The sequence below is a fragment of the Lepisosteus platostomus genome, chromosome 13 (assembly GCF_059453375.1).
Source record: "Lepisosteus platostomus isolate fLepPlt1 chromosome 13, fLepPlt1.hap1, whole genome shotgun sequence".
Lineage (NCBI taxonomy): Eukaryota > Metazoa > Chordata > Actinopteri > Semionotiformes > Lepisosteidae > Lepisosteus > Lepisosteus platostomus.
The window spans coordinates 6,501,100-6,518,589 of record NC_142623.1 but is presented as its reverse complement, the minus strand read 5'-3'; the positions used below and the strand labels follow the sequence as shown (position 1 = coordinate 6,518,589).

General features: G+C 44.6%; 2 protein-coding genes across 2 annotated transcripts; both read left to right on the top strand.

Moving 5' to 3' along the window:
- Positions 1-569: 569 nt before the first annotated feature.
- Positions 570-5,583, top strand: stmn1b (stathmin 1b). Its single transcript, XM_088602811.1, has 5 exons — positions 570-698; positions 3,097-3,140; positions 3,375-3,550; positions 3,888-4,079; positions 5,108-5,583. Exons 2-5 carry the CDS (start codon positions 3,125-3,127, stop codon positions 5,165-5,167), a joined length of 444 nt encoding a protein of 147 aa, XP_088458937.1. The 5' UTR covers positions 570-698; positions 3,097-3,124; the 3' UTR covers positions 5,168-5,583.
- A 3,119-nt stretch (positions 5,584-8,702) lies between these two features.
- On the top strand, positions 8,703-16,023 carry paqr7b (progestin and adipoQ receptor family member VII, b). Its single transcript, XM_088602810.1, has 2 exons — positions 8,703-9,035; positions 10,128-16,023. Exon 2 carries the CDS (start codon positions 10,166-10,168, stop codon positions 11,222-11,224), a length of 1,059 nt encoding a protein of 352 aa, XP_088458936.1. The 5' UTR covers positions 8,703-9,035; positions 10,128-10,165; the 3' UTR covers positions 11,225-16,023.
- Positions 16,024-17,490: the final 1,467 nt, after the last annotated feature.

The following is a 17,490-nucleotide window of genomic DNA, read 5'->3' as shown; positions in this document are numbered from 1 at the left end:
ATAGCACCCCATATCCAGAAATGAACCCAGGACCCCAGCACTGCAAGGCAGCAATACTAACCACTGCACTACAGTGCTATACAGTATATCTATACATATACATTTAATTCAAGTGGAAACATAGGTAGAGAATTACACTCATTTCACAGCGTGCAAACCAGGGGGCGTATAAAAACATGTCATTCTGAGCACATTTAAAACTCAAGGACTAGGCAGCCTGCTTTTATCTTTCAGTTTCATCAGCAGCCTAGGACAGTTAGCTAGCAAACTGGAGAGAGATAATTTCCTAGCTAACTAACCCGAGAATAAAATACATTTCTATGGCACCCATGAAAGAGTATATGAGAAATAATCTTGATGAGATTAGATGTCATTGTATCTTTTGTTCGACGTGCCGGAGTATTTAAAAGCGACAGGCCCTCGAAGACACCTGTCCTAAGCAACACCTCCACCTGGAACTATCATCACCTCGTGGTTTTGTTTTGTATGTTTCCGTAAAAGAACTACAAAGACCAGCGTCCGAGGCGAGCGGGGCGGGGAGCGGCTGTTTTGCTCCGGCAGCCAATGGCGTTCAAGGCTGGCAGATGACGTCAAGGCTTTGGTCCTTTTTTGCGCGAACAGCCAGTTTCAGGCAGAGAAAGACTTGGGCGCGATAACGCCGGCGGTGTGGGGAATCTGTCAGCCGTGTTGCAATAAAGGTGGGTTGGGTGTTATTGATGCCGTGAAGAGGGGGGCAGCGAGGTTTTTCCCTATCGTATATTCATTTGCAAAATATGTTTTACGCAGGGTAGCGCAAGAATTCCTCGATAATAAAAAAGCTTGTTGGAAAAGGTGAGTGGTTCTGCAGCATCAAGTGTATTGTGCTCTTTTTCGGAAAGAGGGTCGTACCTGTAGCGCGAATGTTTACTGCGGGATTTTCTCGGGGTTTTTTTTTTTGCATTGGGTTAAGGGCTGGCTGAGCTGGACCGTTTTCATCCCTGGGCGACGATCATATATGTGCCTCGCCATGGCATCATCGCTGCGTTACCAGCGGCTGTACCTTTTGTCTTGTGGAGGAAAAAATAAAGGCGGGTGCCCGGCTCGTCGGCGGATCGGGGCTGAAGCACAGGAGCCTAGAAATTTCCAGAGGCTGGGTCTAGCCGCCCAGTCCCGTTTCTTTGTTCTGCTCTTTAAGCGTGCTGAGGTGGGGGGGGGGGGAAAGGGGCTTTTTTTGTTTAAAAAAAAAGACCAAAACTAGTCCGGTTTAGCTGCTCCAAGCGTTGTCAATATTACCACAGTCCTGGGCGGCGGCGGTCTGTGTGTCGGAGAGCTGTGCATTTCGTCCTAACTAACCTGTCATGTGCGGGATTCTTTTCGATAGCCGCGTCTGGATTTTTTTTTTTCTGAGGTTGCGAGATGATCTGAATAATCGGGTCGAAGGCTTGTCTTATCAGCCTACATCTTATATATATATATTTGTTTCTCCCTAAGGAGAGAGAGAATAGCCTGGGTTCGGCTGGGCTGTCCATTGTCTGGACGGAGGCGTTTTTGTTCTCTGGGGGAGTTTAATGGTGCGGGGTGTGGAAATTGCGAGCGAATCGGGTCGACCGTAACAAACAATAAATAGGCGGGCAGGTTAAAAAAAACAAAACAAAGACGGCGTTTTAATAGTTGTGGCGCGCCCGTTTCAGGTGCTTAGCGCTCTGACACTCCGGATCCCGCTGTAATATTCGGATTTTAACATCGTTAGTAGATTTTGTTGGGGGTGAACTTGGCCCCTCTGCCTCTCTCTGAAGGGTCTTGGGGGGGGGGGGGGAGAGGCACGCGCCCGTCTCTTTGTTCGCTTTCCTCCCTCCTCGTGACGGCGGCTCTTTGTTGCCCGTCCTGCTCCCCGTGTGTTAAAAGAGCCGTTGTCGCGGGAGAAACCGGGTTTGTTGCCGGCTGGCAGCGGGTTCTGTAACGGGAGAACTACAGCTGGACCCGGCGAAGATGCTCGCCAACCATCAGCCCGTGGCTCTTGGTGGTCACCTTCGCTGTCACCAGCCGCGCCCGGGCGTCAGTAGACTCACACCCACCCCCCCCCCCCTGCTGTGAATTCATCCTCGCTTGACAGATTTCTACCGGTTTATGCAAACAGACGCCAAATTGGGGAGAGGATCTTTCGTGGGTCTCCATGCATGCAAGAGTGGATGATGACATGCAAATATTAACGAAACGCCAAGAGGCTTTGAGCCCCAGAGCGTCGCCTGGTCCTCCTATGGGCGGCTGCTGTAGTTCAATAATTGCTCATCGTCGGCAACAGGATCTCGCCTGTTGACACGATTGGTTTAGATCCGTGCAGTGCGTGTGTCTTCGTGATTTAAAAAGCTCCACTCAAGGGTGATGTCAATCCGTCTGCAAGGCGTTTGGGGACGTAGAGATCGGTTCATAGTAATTCAGATAGAGATGAGTTAGAAGGGAATCTTTTTTTTTTTAAAAGATCATTTCTTGCCCGAAGTTGTTAAATCAATCGGCAATTCGTACGCACGGCACTGAGGGAGCTGTGTATTTAGGGCTAGGGCGGTGCCTCGTTTAATTCTGAGATGTTTCAAGTGGCGTCGCCGTTGCACTCGTTAGCTGGGAGCCTGTTTCCCCCCCTTGAATTGGAGTCCAGCAATCTGTGGCTCATTCTCACTCCTGATTTCTGTGCTGTGATTAGCGAGCGCACTTGTCGTTGATCCTGTACTCGCAGCGTCAGCCCACAGGGGGGCGCAGCGCAGGTGGGTGGGAAAGCCGCTGCTCTCCTGACCGTGCTGACCCCTCACCTGAGCTTCCGACAGTAGTTCGTTACAGGTGCCGCTTCAGGATTGATTGGGATGCCTCTTTAAAACCTTATTCCTATACAGTGCAGAATAGTGCAGGTTTTTCTGTCAGCATTTAAGCTATTTAGCTCTTTGAGCTTCAGTGGTCCTGGCCTGGAACAAAGACCTTAATTCATACATCAAATGTGATACTAAGTTCCACACCAAAGGGTTGAAGCAAGTCTAGCTAGGAGCTCTGACAAACTGCATTTCTGGGTGTTGTGCTGTTTGGGAATGTCTAAATGGCTGGATTTTAGTTTTGTGCCTTTCTTTCCAGGGTCTACCAGACTTCAGTCTGCAGTGAAATGGCTTCCTCTGGAGGTGAGTTCTTTTTTTTTTCTCAAGCCCGATAAATTTCTTTTCTCTAGTCCAGTGTCCTCTAACCTGCAGAAATAAATCTGGAAATGCTCGAATCTCAGGCTAGGTTTCAGAATCGGGAACGCCCCGTTTCCTTCTGTAATGTCCTCGTCTGAATGATATTTCTGGTTCGTTTGTATAAACCCCCCCTCCACGGCCTGGGTACTGAACTGGGCAGTCGGTATCTCGCTCTTGCAGCAGATATTCAGGTCAAGGAGCTGGACAAGCGTGCCTCTGGCCAGGCCTTCGAAGTCATCCTGAGCCCTTCGGCCCCGGAGCCCAAGGCCGATTTCCACCTCTCGCCCCCCAAGAAGAAGGATGTTTCGCTGGAGGAGATCCAGAGGAAGCTGGAGGCCGCGGAAGAGAGGCGCAAGGTAACCCCCTCGGGCGCTGGGGGCCGGGGGCTGGGGCTGGCGAGGGTTCTCGATGGAAGATGGCCGGCCAGCCCCCTCTGCAAGCCGTGACCGGTTGCTGTGCAGTTTTGCTGCGTGTGCGAGCGATCAAGGGTGGATACCATCGGCACACGTGTGTGGTGTTGGAGCCACAGGCTGTGCTGGGTTGAAGCAGAAGCAAGCGAGTGTCTGGAAGCCGAGGAATGGCTGTTGCCCCGACGTCTGGGGATGAAGCACAAGCTAAATCCAAACGGTTCTACACCTCCACAAAGCAGTTTCTCTTCTGACTCGCTGTTTCTCTCCCCCCCCCTCCTCGCAGTCCCACGAAGCAGAGGTTCTGAAGCACCTCGCCGAGAAGCGCGAGCACGAGAAGGAAGTCCTGCAGAAAGCGATGGAGGAGAACAACAACTTCAGCAAAATGGCTGAGGAGAAGCTGAACCAGAAGATGGAGGCCAACAAAGAGAATCGCACCGCGTTGCTGGCGGCCAAAAGCGAAAAGTTCAAAGAAAAGGTAAACGCGAGCAGCACGCGAGGTTGGGAGGCCTCCGCTTCCTGTGTTTGTGCTCCCTGTCGCTTCTGTGCGCTCTCTCTGGGCGGTGACTGTGAGAGAAAGAGGTGTTAGCGGTAGTGTGGTAAGTCTCTGCAGGGCTTTTCAGCCTGCGTGCCTCAGAACTGGTGTCATTGAAGTAGGTGAAAAATCCAGTTCTTTCATTTGCAAGGGTCCTCCAGCCTTTGTCTTGCTATACATTTAAGAGCTGGAATGTACATGAAGCGGTCTGCTTCAGCACACAGCTCCTGTCCTGTGGACGTGTGTGTTGGCCAGCCAGCACGAGCACTGGCTTCCTTGTGTATACCATACAGAGTAGATCTTCTGTCTCTTGTAGAAGACACTGGGAGGTCGAGGCTCCTGGCTGCTTTAAGGAGGTATTGCATTAGGTAGTCGACTGCCGATTTAGGTCACCTCACCCTGCCAAAGACCTGGCTCCGCAGGATGGATGCTGGAGCCTTTTGTGTAGTTTTGTGGTGGCAGAACGGTGCCCACATCCATTGCAGCTGGACATTCTTGCAACTTCCTGCAAGAGCCACCCTTTCGCTATAGTTTTTAAAGGTGCTTTCACCAAATTTAAAAATTTGAGGGCTTCCTTGTATTAAATGTAATGGGTGTTATTGTACAGTGTTTTTTGAGTCTTTTTTAGAATTGCTTACATAATGAAATGCTTTTGACTTAATACTGTTATTAGGTTTTGGGTAAATCTTTCACAGGTTTGCTTTTAAATAATGCTTAGGAATTGGATTTAGTACCATTATCATTTAAAAATGCACGATTTGATATATAAAGTCCAGAACAGCATATATTTGGGGATCCTGATATCCAGTTTTCTTGAAGATGAGGCTTTTAAATTGTATAGTATAGCAAGAGCTTTGAGACCCATTTCAGAGACCTGAATGAAGTATTCTTGCAACCAGCTGTTGTGCAGATGATGCGTTTGTGATGTATTTGGTTAGTGCTGAAAACTAACTGGCTTGTCTTTATTGTAGGACAAGAAAATCGAAGAAGTTCGAAAGAATAAGGAAACCAAAGAAGGCGGCGAGAACTGAACTTTAAAATTTGGGGAATATAGGGTTTTTTTACGTATCCAAAGATTTTTTTTTCTTCATGGCCAGTATCTTTTTTTTTTTTTCCGGATGGTTTTGTTCACTGTCTACCTTGTTAACTGAAGGATTAAGGGAAAACCTGGAATATTGTTCCATTTTTCTTCCCACCCCCACATAAGTGTAATTGCAGTGGTTTTTGCTGTAGTTATTCCTTGTTGCATCAGTTTTCTATTTGTAGGTTGTCCAATTGCGGCTTTGGATCTCTGAAATAAGCAGTGTTTTTACCTAGAAGAAAGCATGTCTCTATTACACTTGGGTCTTTAACATTGTTGCATAGCGCAAGCTGGAAATCTGTATCTGTGTAAGTCAGAACTGCTGTTCCTTAAGCTTAATAAAGTTGCACACAGTTTGTTCGTTTAGTCCTGCCTCTGCCTTCATTTCTAAACGGATGTTTATGTTCTTCCATCTGTCAGTCTTGTAACCACTTTATCCGATACAGGGCCAAGGGGGAGTCGGAGCGTATCCTGGCAAAGAGGGGCACAAGGCAGGACGCACCCGGAACGGGATGCCAGTCCATTGCAGGACACACACACAGACAAACACACTCACACTAGGGCTACCCAGCTTTACCCAGAAGCCATTTAACTTACCAGCATGCCTTTGGGCTGTGGAAGGAAACCGAAGCACCCAGAGGAAACTCGCAGAAACGCAGGAACATACAAACGCTTTTCCTTTCTTGAGTAGCTGCTACATGAATGGGTACCTACAGTTTGTCCCAGCCTTGCTGTTCTGAAGATGGTTTGCATGAACGGGCAAAAGGGAACAACTGGTGTCTAAGGGGACACGATAGTTATTCTTTGAGGAAAATAAATTTAACAAACTTGGAGGGTCTCAGTGTTTTGGATTTGTTTAGTTTGTTACTGAAAAGTTCTCGCATGGTTTGTAGGAATGTAGTTCTCCACTTAACGCAAGCTAGTGCTGTACCGCCATCTAGTGGAGAAAGTTGAAAAACGGATAATTCGTGAAATACCTCTTTCATAAGATTAGGTCATCCACTTTTGAGACCTGTAGGTATAGAAGTTTAAGCTCCGTTTGTTAAATGCAGTTTTATTTAGATTATGCATTTAATTCTAAACTATGATGTAAGGCTAAAGATGATGTTTAATTGCTTGCCTAAATTTTTTTTTCTTGCATAAATGGGTTTTCCTGGTTACTAGCAACTGGAATTCACTGTTCACCATGCTGTCTGGCATTGCTTCCTACTTCGTATTTTATATGATAGCATTTTGCGAGTGCATTGTACAATTTAACTGTTCTAACTGGGAAGTGGAACAGGGAGATGCTCGTTATTTTTCCACCAGCAGGGGCTTCAGAGATTAGGAAGCCATTTGGCCTGAAAGTACTGCTCTGCTTTCCAAGTACGTCTTGCGCTAGATCTGCATTTGCACATGACCATTTGTTCTTCATCTGTTTCTTCAATCTTTAAATATCAATTGGAGTTGTGTTGTGCTAAAACAGGTAGGCAAGTCTCTGTCACATCATCCAGCTGGAGCCTACATGTTGGTGGTTGTGGTGGGGCGGGTCATCATTGCCTGTAAAACACTTTGGGTGCAGTCTCCAGAAACGTGCCGTATAAGTGTAAGGAATTAACACTGAAACCATTCTTAACAGAACCATAATCTGATGCAGCCTACAACAACTGGGACCTTGCAGTGCTTAAAAGCACTGTTTTAGCTTCTGCAAATGCTGTCCTAACTGCTCCATAGCTCCAGCTCTGGGGGTGAGTTTCTGGTATGAAGAATGCGTGTGCCCATGTGACCTCGTGTTGTGCTTGACTGGAGGAGTATCGCTCCGTTTCCATGGACTACGCTCGCTGTCCTTAGCAGTCAGCAAAAGGATGGTGCCGGAGTCTCTCGTTGAAGCAGCTCTCCTTTTGAGGTGCTGGATATCGTTTTTTAAACGCACGTGTACCATGCACGAGAAAACCCGAACAGGTTCTTGAGCGGGCCGGTGAATATTTCAGCACGCCTTTGCTGGTTTTGAATGAACAATGAAGTTCTTTCATGGGTATCGATCACATTGTGCTCACAAAGCCATATTATCCCAGCCGCTCCCACGCACCGAGAGAGGACTGGAATGCTGGGGTGTTTCCATGGCAGGGAGAGACTCAAGAGCCTGTGCCCAAAGCAGTACAAATGCAAATGTATTTTTACCTCCATTTTTCACAAGTGAAAAAGCCAGGCACAAAAGCCGGCTTACATCCCCATGAGAAATCCACAAGTCTGTCTTTAACGACTTGTTTTCCAGGGAAGATTTATAATGGGTGCACAGCTACAGTCCTTGAGGGACGGACCAGGTTTGTAGTGTAGGTTTCTAAATCATCAGCAGCTGGAGACCTTTGTTAAATTGATTTGATTAAGTTAACGATAAGCCCAATTAGGTCAATGAAGGAGGAGAGGAGGTAGGGAGTACCCAGGAGTGGCTGTGTGCTTTGTTTTAATCAGAGGTGTCCAAATCATGTCCTGTTTGGATTCCTGTCTGTAGGATTTTAGCAGGGTACGTCTCAGGCGTAAGTAGAAAGGTTTAACTGCTTCTCAGGTGTGGCTGTTATAAAAAGGCCTGAAAAACTAGACTTGCTGGCCCTGTGTGTGAGACCCTTAGCTCCTAGCTAATCTGTATCAGTGGTGTGGTGCAGCTGATGTGATTTCTGTGATATTAGGGAATGAAGGGAACAGGAAAAGCCCCAGTCCAGGTAGTACTCTTACAGTGTGTGCTTTCAAATCAACTGTGAAGTTATTTGTAATAAAGTCCACTGCGTATTTATACCAACAGAGGCATTGAGTGTTATTAAGTTTAACCAAAATTGTATTATTATAATGTAGCCAGTAGTTATATCACCCTGCAACTCACAACTGGCAACCCTCTGAAGTTAAGCATGTGTGAGCCTGGATGGGAGACCTCCTGAGAATGCAAAGGTTGCTGCTGGAAGAGGTGTTAGTGAGACCAGTAGGGAGGGCTCACTCTGTGATCTGTGTGGGACCTGTATAGTATTGGGGACACTATACTGTATAAAGGTGCCATCTTTTGGATGAGACATAAAACTGAAGTCCTAACTCATCATGGTCATTAAAAATACCATGGCGTTTGTTGAAGAGTAGTGGTGTTACGCTGATGTCCTGGCCAAATTTACCCCTGGACTTTACTAAAGCTGGCCTCCTAATACAGTAATCCTCATCTATGAATTGGCTTCATCACTCTGTTCTCCTCCCCACTGATCTGTGCTGAGTGTACTGACCCTCTGCGTGTCCAGAAAAGTGCTATATAAGTGTAAGGAATTATTATTATTGTTGTTGTTGTTAGAAAAGCAAGGGCACAACTTACGTATTGTATCTTTTGCCCGGAATTTGAAATTTAGATTCTTAGGCTTGCCTGATGTTATGTTACGCAACAGAACAGCCACACTCCCACAGACCTCTTTGAATAGCATGACACAATCCGAGACGATCGCTGGTGTGGGATGGGCATTTTCACATTTTCCGAACGCAACCCGGAGCCTTTTTCGCTCACATTGCCCGACCCGGGCTGACTCGTGCCAAGAGAGACCTGCTGAGCTGCGCCTCATTGGTTGGGATGCGAGAGCGATCTCGCCCTGGACCGTTCTTTGATTGGTGGAGCTGCCTGCCTGTCCGGCGCTGGGAGTTTGCGGACCAGCCTCTCCCTTGCTTAGCAAGCGGTACTGGGCGAGCGGCGGCTTCCCCAGCACAGGAATAGGATTTTTTTTTATTGGGAATTGCGGAGATTACTGCCAGAGGACAGTTACATTACTGACGGAATCATTTGCATTTTCTCTAGGTCCTGCTTTTTTTAAGAGGTAACGTATCAAATGCTTTCTAGTTGTGTGCAATTTTTTAAAACCTGCTTTAAGCAAAGGCGTGCATTGGGATGCTATTGCACAAAGTGCATTCTATAGACCGGCCTCCTGCTTGCCGGTACAGATAAGCCTCTTCTAATACAAAAAATAATCATTTACAATTGGTATATGTCTAAAATTACCAATAGATCTTTAGGGTCTTTGCAATTAGAATTTAGTATACCGGAGCATATCATTCAGTAAAAAGCATCAGGCTGGTCATTGGCCGAGTTTATTTATTGTAATGCGACAGAATTGGAAGGTGAAGGAGAGAAAAGGCTCGAATTTATTCGGGGACCACGTGATCCGGTGCCCTACGCGTTAGAAATCCATTATTAAGCGCTTTCCGACAGTCTGACGCTCCTTATTTGGCTCTTGACACTAAAGCTAAGTGTTAATTTGTATTGTTCCTTTCTCGCCCATCACTGAAATGCAGTTTTTCTATTTCTAACAGATAATAACCCTTTAAAAATAATTTTGGAAGTACTTTAATATATTGGTTTTCGGTCTTGGGTCGTAGTTTTCGTCTGCCTTTTGGCTGCACAAATACATTTCCTAAATTTCATAGCGCTACAATATCATTAAACATATCCTTCGTAGACTGTAGAAAATCCAGTGATAATCTATAACAGTACATTCTTCATACACGTCATTATTGGGGTAATAATTAGCGCTTTGCTGATCTGCGTGAATCTACCTGACCTTTTGGTTGCAATTAAATACAAATGTGTGATGCTACTAGTATTGTTAGAGAAAGCATAATATCGTACTTGTAGTAAAATTGTTGATGTGGTATGCACAGAACGCCAGAATATAACACTACAATTTTTAATTTCTTGTTACATTAACAAAGTTGGGTAACAGCAAAGACACCTTTGGAAGCATTGATGTAGTGTGGGATTCAGGCCGTTTAAACTTTGTTGCACCAAAACTTGATGTTTAACAATCAATGCCAATGCCAATGATGGTTGGCCGTGAACTGGTGGAATAAAACCACCTCCCCTGCTTCATTTATTAATCTCACGTCTCAGTCAGCATCATTTCTTTCTTCAGACCCCAGGAGGTACTTACGGTACAGCTCTCTCGCTTCCATGGCGACCGTCGTCATGGAGCAGATCAGCCGGCTGTTCATCAACGTGCAGCAGATCCGGCAGATCCCGAGGCTGCTGGAGTCCGCCTTCCCGACTCTGCCCTGCACCGTCCAGGACGTCGACGTGCCCTGGGTCTTCCGAGAGCCTCACATCCGGACCGGCTACCGGCCGCTGCACCAGAGCTGGCGTTACTACTGCCTGACCTTGTTCCAGCGCCATAACGAGGCTGTCAACGTCTGGACCCACCTGGTGGCTGCTCTGGTCATCCTGGTGAAATTCCAGCAGCTGGCCGAGACGGTGGACTTCCTGAGGGACCCCCACGCCCAGCCCCTCTTCATCATCCTCCTCTCCTCTTTCACCTACCTGTCGTGCAGCGCCCTGGCCCACCTGCTGTCCGCCAGGTCCGAGCTCTCCCACTACACCTTCTTCTTCCTGGACTACGTGGGGGTGGCCGTCTACCAGTACGGCAGCGCCTTGGTGCACTTCTACTACGTCATCGAGAAGGAGTGGCACGCCTCCGTCCGCCACTTCTTCCTGCCCTTGGCAGCCTTCCTGGCCTGGCTGTCCTGTGCCGGGTGCTGTTATGGGAAGTACATGAGCTGCCGTCTGCCCAAGGTCGTCCACAAGCTCTTCCAGGTCGTGCCCTCCGGTCTGGCCTACTGCCTGGACATCAGCCCGGTGCTGCACCGCATCTGGGCCTGCTCTCCCCAAGGCTGCACGGACCAGGCCGTCGCCTATCACCAGTACCAGGTGCTGTTTTTCCTCGTAAGTGCCTACTTCTTCGCCTACCCGCACCCCGAGAAGTGGTTCCCGGGGAAGTGCGACTTCATAGGCCAGGGCCACCAGATCTTCCACGTCTTCTTGGTACTGTGCACGCTGGCGCAGATCGAGGCGGTGAAGATAGACTACGTCGCGCGCCGGACTCTGTACGAGCGCCTGCACGGGGACTCCACCCACGATTTCAGCGCCCTCTTTGTGTTCACAGCCTGCTGCAGTGCCCTGACCGCATTCTACATGAGGAACAGAGTCCGAGCCCAGATAAAGGAGAAAGAGGAATAAGACTTAGCTTTGGGCAAACAATCAAAACAGCCTTCACGTCATTACTAAGAAACAGTCCTGTCATTTAGAATCCTTCTTTTCCTTTGTCTGCCAAGCAAACAGCACATGGGAGGCAATGTGTTCACATGGATACTGGGAGAGGAGAAAAAGTATTTATAAAACAGAGTTTTATCTGGGATTATTTAAAAAAGTGTTAAGCAAAACTCCATGTCCTTCTGACACGGCAGCATTTACAGATACTTTTTTTTTGATGTGCAGTGAAATTTTCTTGCAGAAAAAAGCCTTACCTGGGGCAGTGAGGAATAGGGTAATTAAGACATTACAAGACAAAACATTATTTTAGGAAAAATGCAAAGCCCATGCTTTGCATCACTGAAGTGAGCTTGCGCAGAATGCTTGAGGACATATTACCAGTGTTCAACAAAGTAAAGGAACAGTATGCAAATCTGGCAAGATTAGAAAGTTCAGCAGCTTTTCTGCACGTCTGCTACTATTCTAGTGAAACACGTGACAAAGCTATGCTGAATCTCAGGCCCGCCTCCACAATGCACCAAGAGTACTGCAAGGACAGTATTAAACAACACCAGGTGTTTTGTCACACTTACAAAATAAAATCAGAAGGTGCAGGTGACTGAGAGAGTTTAGGCCACAAGGGTGTCCATTCCTGGTCTTGGATATCTGGTTGGTCTGCAAGGTCTCTTTGAAGCAGCAGTATCTAAAGAGCTGGGAGAAGCTGTTAAATGGGTCACCTGAAGCAAGTGACCAGCGGGTTTAGCTTTTTAAGAGCTACGCTGGACCAAGACCAGGACTGGACATCCCCGATGTAGGGTCACTGCTATTTGAAGAGGTTGTCTTACTTCATTTCAAACTGCAAGTGAAGATAAATGATCAATACAGATTGTCAGTCAAATCAGATAGGAACAGTAGCAGTTCTACAAAAGAGTGCCACAGAAGCTATAGTGAACATGGTGAAGGCATGATGTCATTGGAAGACACTGCCACATCGGCTTGCTATACATGCAATTAGTATTAATATGGAGTATAAAAAGATACTGTAAATAAGTATAACGTTTTGTGAGTGCATAGAAAACAATACCATATCTGAAAGAGTGTGTTTCTTAGTGGTGCTGTTGTGCTTTAATAGCATTTGTCTCATTTCTTTGAAGAGGTGAAAAAGAGGTGAACCTGAATGATACTGAACAAATGGAGTCAGAACGGTAAATAACTGATTATCTTGGAGAGTGCGATGGAAAAAATTAGGCGTTCATGGACTTCAACAGAGAAATACGTGGTCTGGTGATGCAGAAGTGCACTCACTATAGGCTTTCACGTTTTGCCTTTTTTTAAATTGAGTTAGCAAGAAGTGTGAAAAGCTCTACTTGCATGTAGTTATTCAAGTGTACAGCTCTGTGCTGTTGTTAGTAGCAGGGGATCCCAGTCCTGGTCTTCGGGACTCGCAGGCCTGTTGGTTTGCTTGGCAGCCAAGCATTTGAGGATTCATTTACTAAAACAAACCCTTAATTGAATCCACAAGTCACTTGGTTGGTACCTTTGCAATTTTTTCATACTCAAATCTCTGAGATTTTAAGTTACTCAAGAAATGCAATAGTTAAAAGGTAACCTCCTACATGAATAGGAAAGCAAAGGTTCATATTAAACTTCTTATTAGGTCTATTAAGGGTCTGATTATTTATAATTATTAATCATAAATGTAAATTATTTGTTAATTATTTATTATTTATACAGTATTTAAGTGCTTAGGTGGAACAAAAACCAGCAGGTCTATGGGTTTCCAGGACCAGAATTGGGAAGCCCTGATTACCAGGACTGTACTGTGTTGGTAAGCTAAGCTTCCTCAGTTCCAGGCCTAGACAGCCCATGTGCTTGCTGGTTTTTTTCCATTCAAGGTCTCAGTTATATACTGTAAAATAACTTAATTATACACCTGAACTAACTCACAAGTTGCTTTTTTGAAAATGGGAATTACTTATAAAATGCAGTAGTTCAGGGGAAACCTGATACATGTTTCAGCACTGAAAACAATTAAAGATGAATTCACATGAATGAATAGTTTAATGACGTGTTTAATTATGTAACTGAGAGGTCAGCTGATGACAAATACCAGCAGATGTGGAGGTTCTAGGGTCTGACCTGTCTTAAGCCACCACATCGTTCTTGACAACTTTTCCTATTTCGTTTTGTCCCTTTTAAAAGTCTACGTGTTTTTTATATACTGTAGAGGAAGTCCTTCGTGGTGTAAATAGTTCATAGAGCTGGCACTCATGCCAGTTCCTGTATTGTCAAGCAGGCTGATGGACAACCATGTTTAGGACACTAGTTCCTTGCAGGTTAACCACTGTACAGCTGGGTGGATCAGAGCAGCCTGTATGAGGCCCATTCATTCAGTACAACAGTATTGTCTGTCTGAGTGATGTGACCCCAGTGTCTCCACAGAACTGCCCCAGATTCATGATCTCTTCTGATTGCTATAGTGGGCCTTATTTTCACGACCAGACAAAAAACAAATGACCGTCAAATAAGTATGAATAAAGTTGGATTATATCTGACATTTAATTTGAAACTAAATGTAAATAGTAGCTAAAGAAACCAGATATCTATTTTAGCTTTCTTTCTAGGGTGATTAATATATAGACATGAAGACAGTTACTCTAAACAAGGCTGCAGTTATATTGTGTGCCAAGCTTGTGCTTATTGTTTTTAGAAATTGAACTAATTTGTTACAAAATCCAAGTAAATGTAACGGGTTTGAGTTCTTATTTATCTAATCAGAGTAGCTGTTTAAAACTGTATTGCAATGATAATAAATCCATATTTCACAATTGTTTGTGTGACATAATAAATATATAATAAGGCATAGGGCATTACATTTAAGAGGAAGAGTTTGGAATAAAGCTTCTATTAATAATGGAAAAAAAAAGATTTATTTGTCTGGTTATGCCACACAAAGAAACTTTTAAGGATGCAGTGTACATCTGGGGTTGCTCCATGATCGTGACAGGCTCTCTTTGTCATTGCAAGCAAGTGGAGATTCAGATGCTACAAAAAAAAACTAGATTACTGCGAGGTGCTTATTTTCAGACCTGAATTTGAATATTGGACATTCAAAACAAGACATATGTGCCTAGCTATCAAACCAGAGAAGTATTAGTGTCAGTTTTAGCTATTTCATACTCTGTACTGTGTACTTTACATAAATATTCTGGATAAAGATTTCAAATGCATTACTTGTTAGATTAACACACAGCTGATATGTAAGTACAGGCATCCTATATCTGAAATGTTTGTATCCACTGAAGCGTTGTAGGTACCACTTGATAGGATGAGTATAGTTAAGGAAGTAAAGGCGTTGTTTGAGATACAAGGTTCCAATGTACAGTTTATGACTACACTTGAATGTGAATATTTTAAAAACAACTTCTTCTCAAGAGGAAGAACGGACAAAACAGTTCATAGTTTTTAAGCTTCAGTGGGGGTGAAGGGGGTAAACATGAATGTAAAGTTAATGCATTACAATTTAAACCATTTCTGAGAGAGGAACACAACAGTATATACTTGCCTGTGAGATTTTGGTGTGTAATAGATAGATAAGACTTTATTGATCCCGAAGGGAAATTGAGGATAATAACGTATACTGAGGCAGCCATGCCTTACTTTCCTATACTGACCTCAAAATAAACACACACATAGGCACACAAGGATTCTATTGAGACTTTCTTTGCAGTTAGCTACATTAATTGGCTTTTTCAACAGACAAAGATGTCATTAATGTTTTTAATATGGAAACACCTGAGATTGCAGTATTCACAATATTTAGAAGCCGCAGAGTAGTGTTACCTGTCACTCTATTGGGCTTATTCTGTTTCTGTCTTCTGATACTTCAGCTGCCGATGGCAGGTTCAAACCCAAATGTTCTGTTGGGAGGTGAAAAGAACACCAGCATGTTTGTGCCAAGACACAAGTGTTCACTGTATGTCACAGGGATGCCTCCTGAGGCACAGCAATGATAATGCCTGAACACTTTGTATGCATTCTGCACTAATAGGTTTATGCATTAGACATTATATATAGCTATACTGTATATAATTTAAGCACTTTATCACAAAGGTTTACAGAAAATAATGTTGCTGTCTTTGAAAGCTTGGCTCTGTATCTTGCACTAAAGATCTAATATGATTCAGTGGCGATCAATCCTTTCAGGACTGTTTTATTTTATTACTGTAAAAACCTGCTTCTACAGCGATTGCTCCCTAATGATCATGCTAAACCTGAATTTCTTCAAAAGCACAGCGTCTGTCCGTATAGCCAATTATGAACAAACGATTGAGTTGGCTGGGCTCATGTTGTGTCCTGTTTGTCTACCCATGTGATATCTGATTTGTGACCCTGGGTTTTTAGAATGATTTCCAGGGGTTCGTTGAGAGATTACAAGTGGCGTGCTGCTCAGAACATTTCTGCTGATGTCTGTCAGCGCTGTGTGAAGGCTTTTGTATTTCTGCACAGGGCCGTGAAGGGAGAGGAGGTTGCAACAAGTTCACAAGTGACCAGTCACTTGCTGAGAGACAGCGGTGCAAAGATAGCAAATAGCATCCACACAACAGGCGACTCATTGAGGTGTACTTAATGTTTTTACAGTATTCATGCAAACTTGGTACTTGCTGAGTTACAAAAAAAGATAATGTGCTCATCTGATGCGCTCAAACAGAAACCCACTGTAAAACTGACTGTGTGTTATTATATTGATGTATTTAAGTGAATAAACTAATAATGCTACATCAGAACTTTGGTAGAACTGTCTTTCATTGTGGCACAGAGGAATGCCAAGATCAGCAACAAGTGCAGCTGTTTAGTTGGAAATACCTCAGTATGACTGATTAGCTTGCCTGTTCCGGCTTTTTTTGTGCTTTCGAAGCTGAAATGAAAGCATTGATAATTATCATCTTGTTAAAAATGGCCATAATTGGAATGTCCGCTGCGTCAGTGTAAGCAGCTTTAATTCAGGAATGGCCATACTGGGGAACTACATTTCAGCAGGTCACTCTTGGGGTTGCAATGCAGGATCTTTATCTGGGGCTGCCCAACACCTCCAAAGATTATGAATATGTTTGAGGGCTAAATTTAAAAAAAAAGTGATATACTATTTTTTTGGCATCCCACAGGTTGCCGGTGAGTCACTGCGGTTGTAAGTCTGCAGTGTTTAATCAAGTAATTTATCCAGTGTAGCAGTGGAGGCATTGGCAGATTGATTAATGAATGTGAGCAGGATAAAATGAGTGAATTCTTTAAACCGTGAGTCTGATTGTTGTGCTTCACAGTTCTTCCTATCAATGGGGACTGATAAAGAGATGAAGTGTCCTGAAAACTTCTGCTGAAGGGGGCTCCCAAAATTCCAGGTAGCCTCTTTAAATCTTAAGACAGTCACATATGGTCTTCAGAAACAGTACTTGTATTACATGGAGCACATATCAAATGAGCAGATTGGGTCTCTGTCCATTGCAGCTATCATATCTGGGATTGGTATAGGCCTGGGAAGCCTTTAGCCCTCAGTGCTCTGATGTGATCTCTGAACTGATCTGCCAGTCTTCCTGCTTCACCAATGTACAGGAAATGACATGCTTTCAATGACGATGCCCCAGTAGGTGATCCTGCAATGGCTGGATATGGAGGATGTGTGCTGCCAGATTCCGTATTTGCAGGTAATACAGAGCCTTCTGTTGCAGCAGAAGGTGGCAAGGATTGTTCAGTTAGCTGGATACTGAGTATGCACACTGACACGACTTTCACTCTTTCTCTCTAATATCTTCATTGCCTAAAACTAACAATAAATGTCAAATTGGCTCCTCAAACCAGACTTTAGTGCATGAGTCTGGCAATAACTGAATTTCTGGGCCAATATCTGTGAACTGATGAACAGTAAAGTATATACAGTATACTGTATATATCTGTACAGTACATCATACATCAGTGTATCAGGACTTGCATATAAAAAAATGAAGGGGTCGTGTCAAAGCCTCCTTTTTGCGTTTGCTAGGATAACAAGGAAAGCACAGTTCTGGGTGGTGTGGCACAGCTCCTGGGTTGTGGGTTTGATTCCAGCCTACTGTGTGGAGTTTGAATGTTCACCCAATGTTAATCTTCTTTCCTCCCATGGTGCAATGATATTCTGTCCTCCAGGTAATGTGTCTAATTCTATATTATCCTTCATTTGTGTAAGTGAATGTGTATCTGTTCCCCGTGATGTAATATAC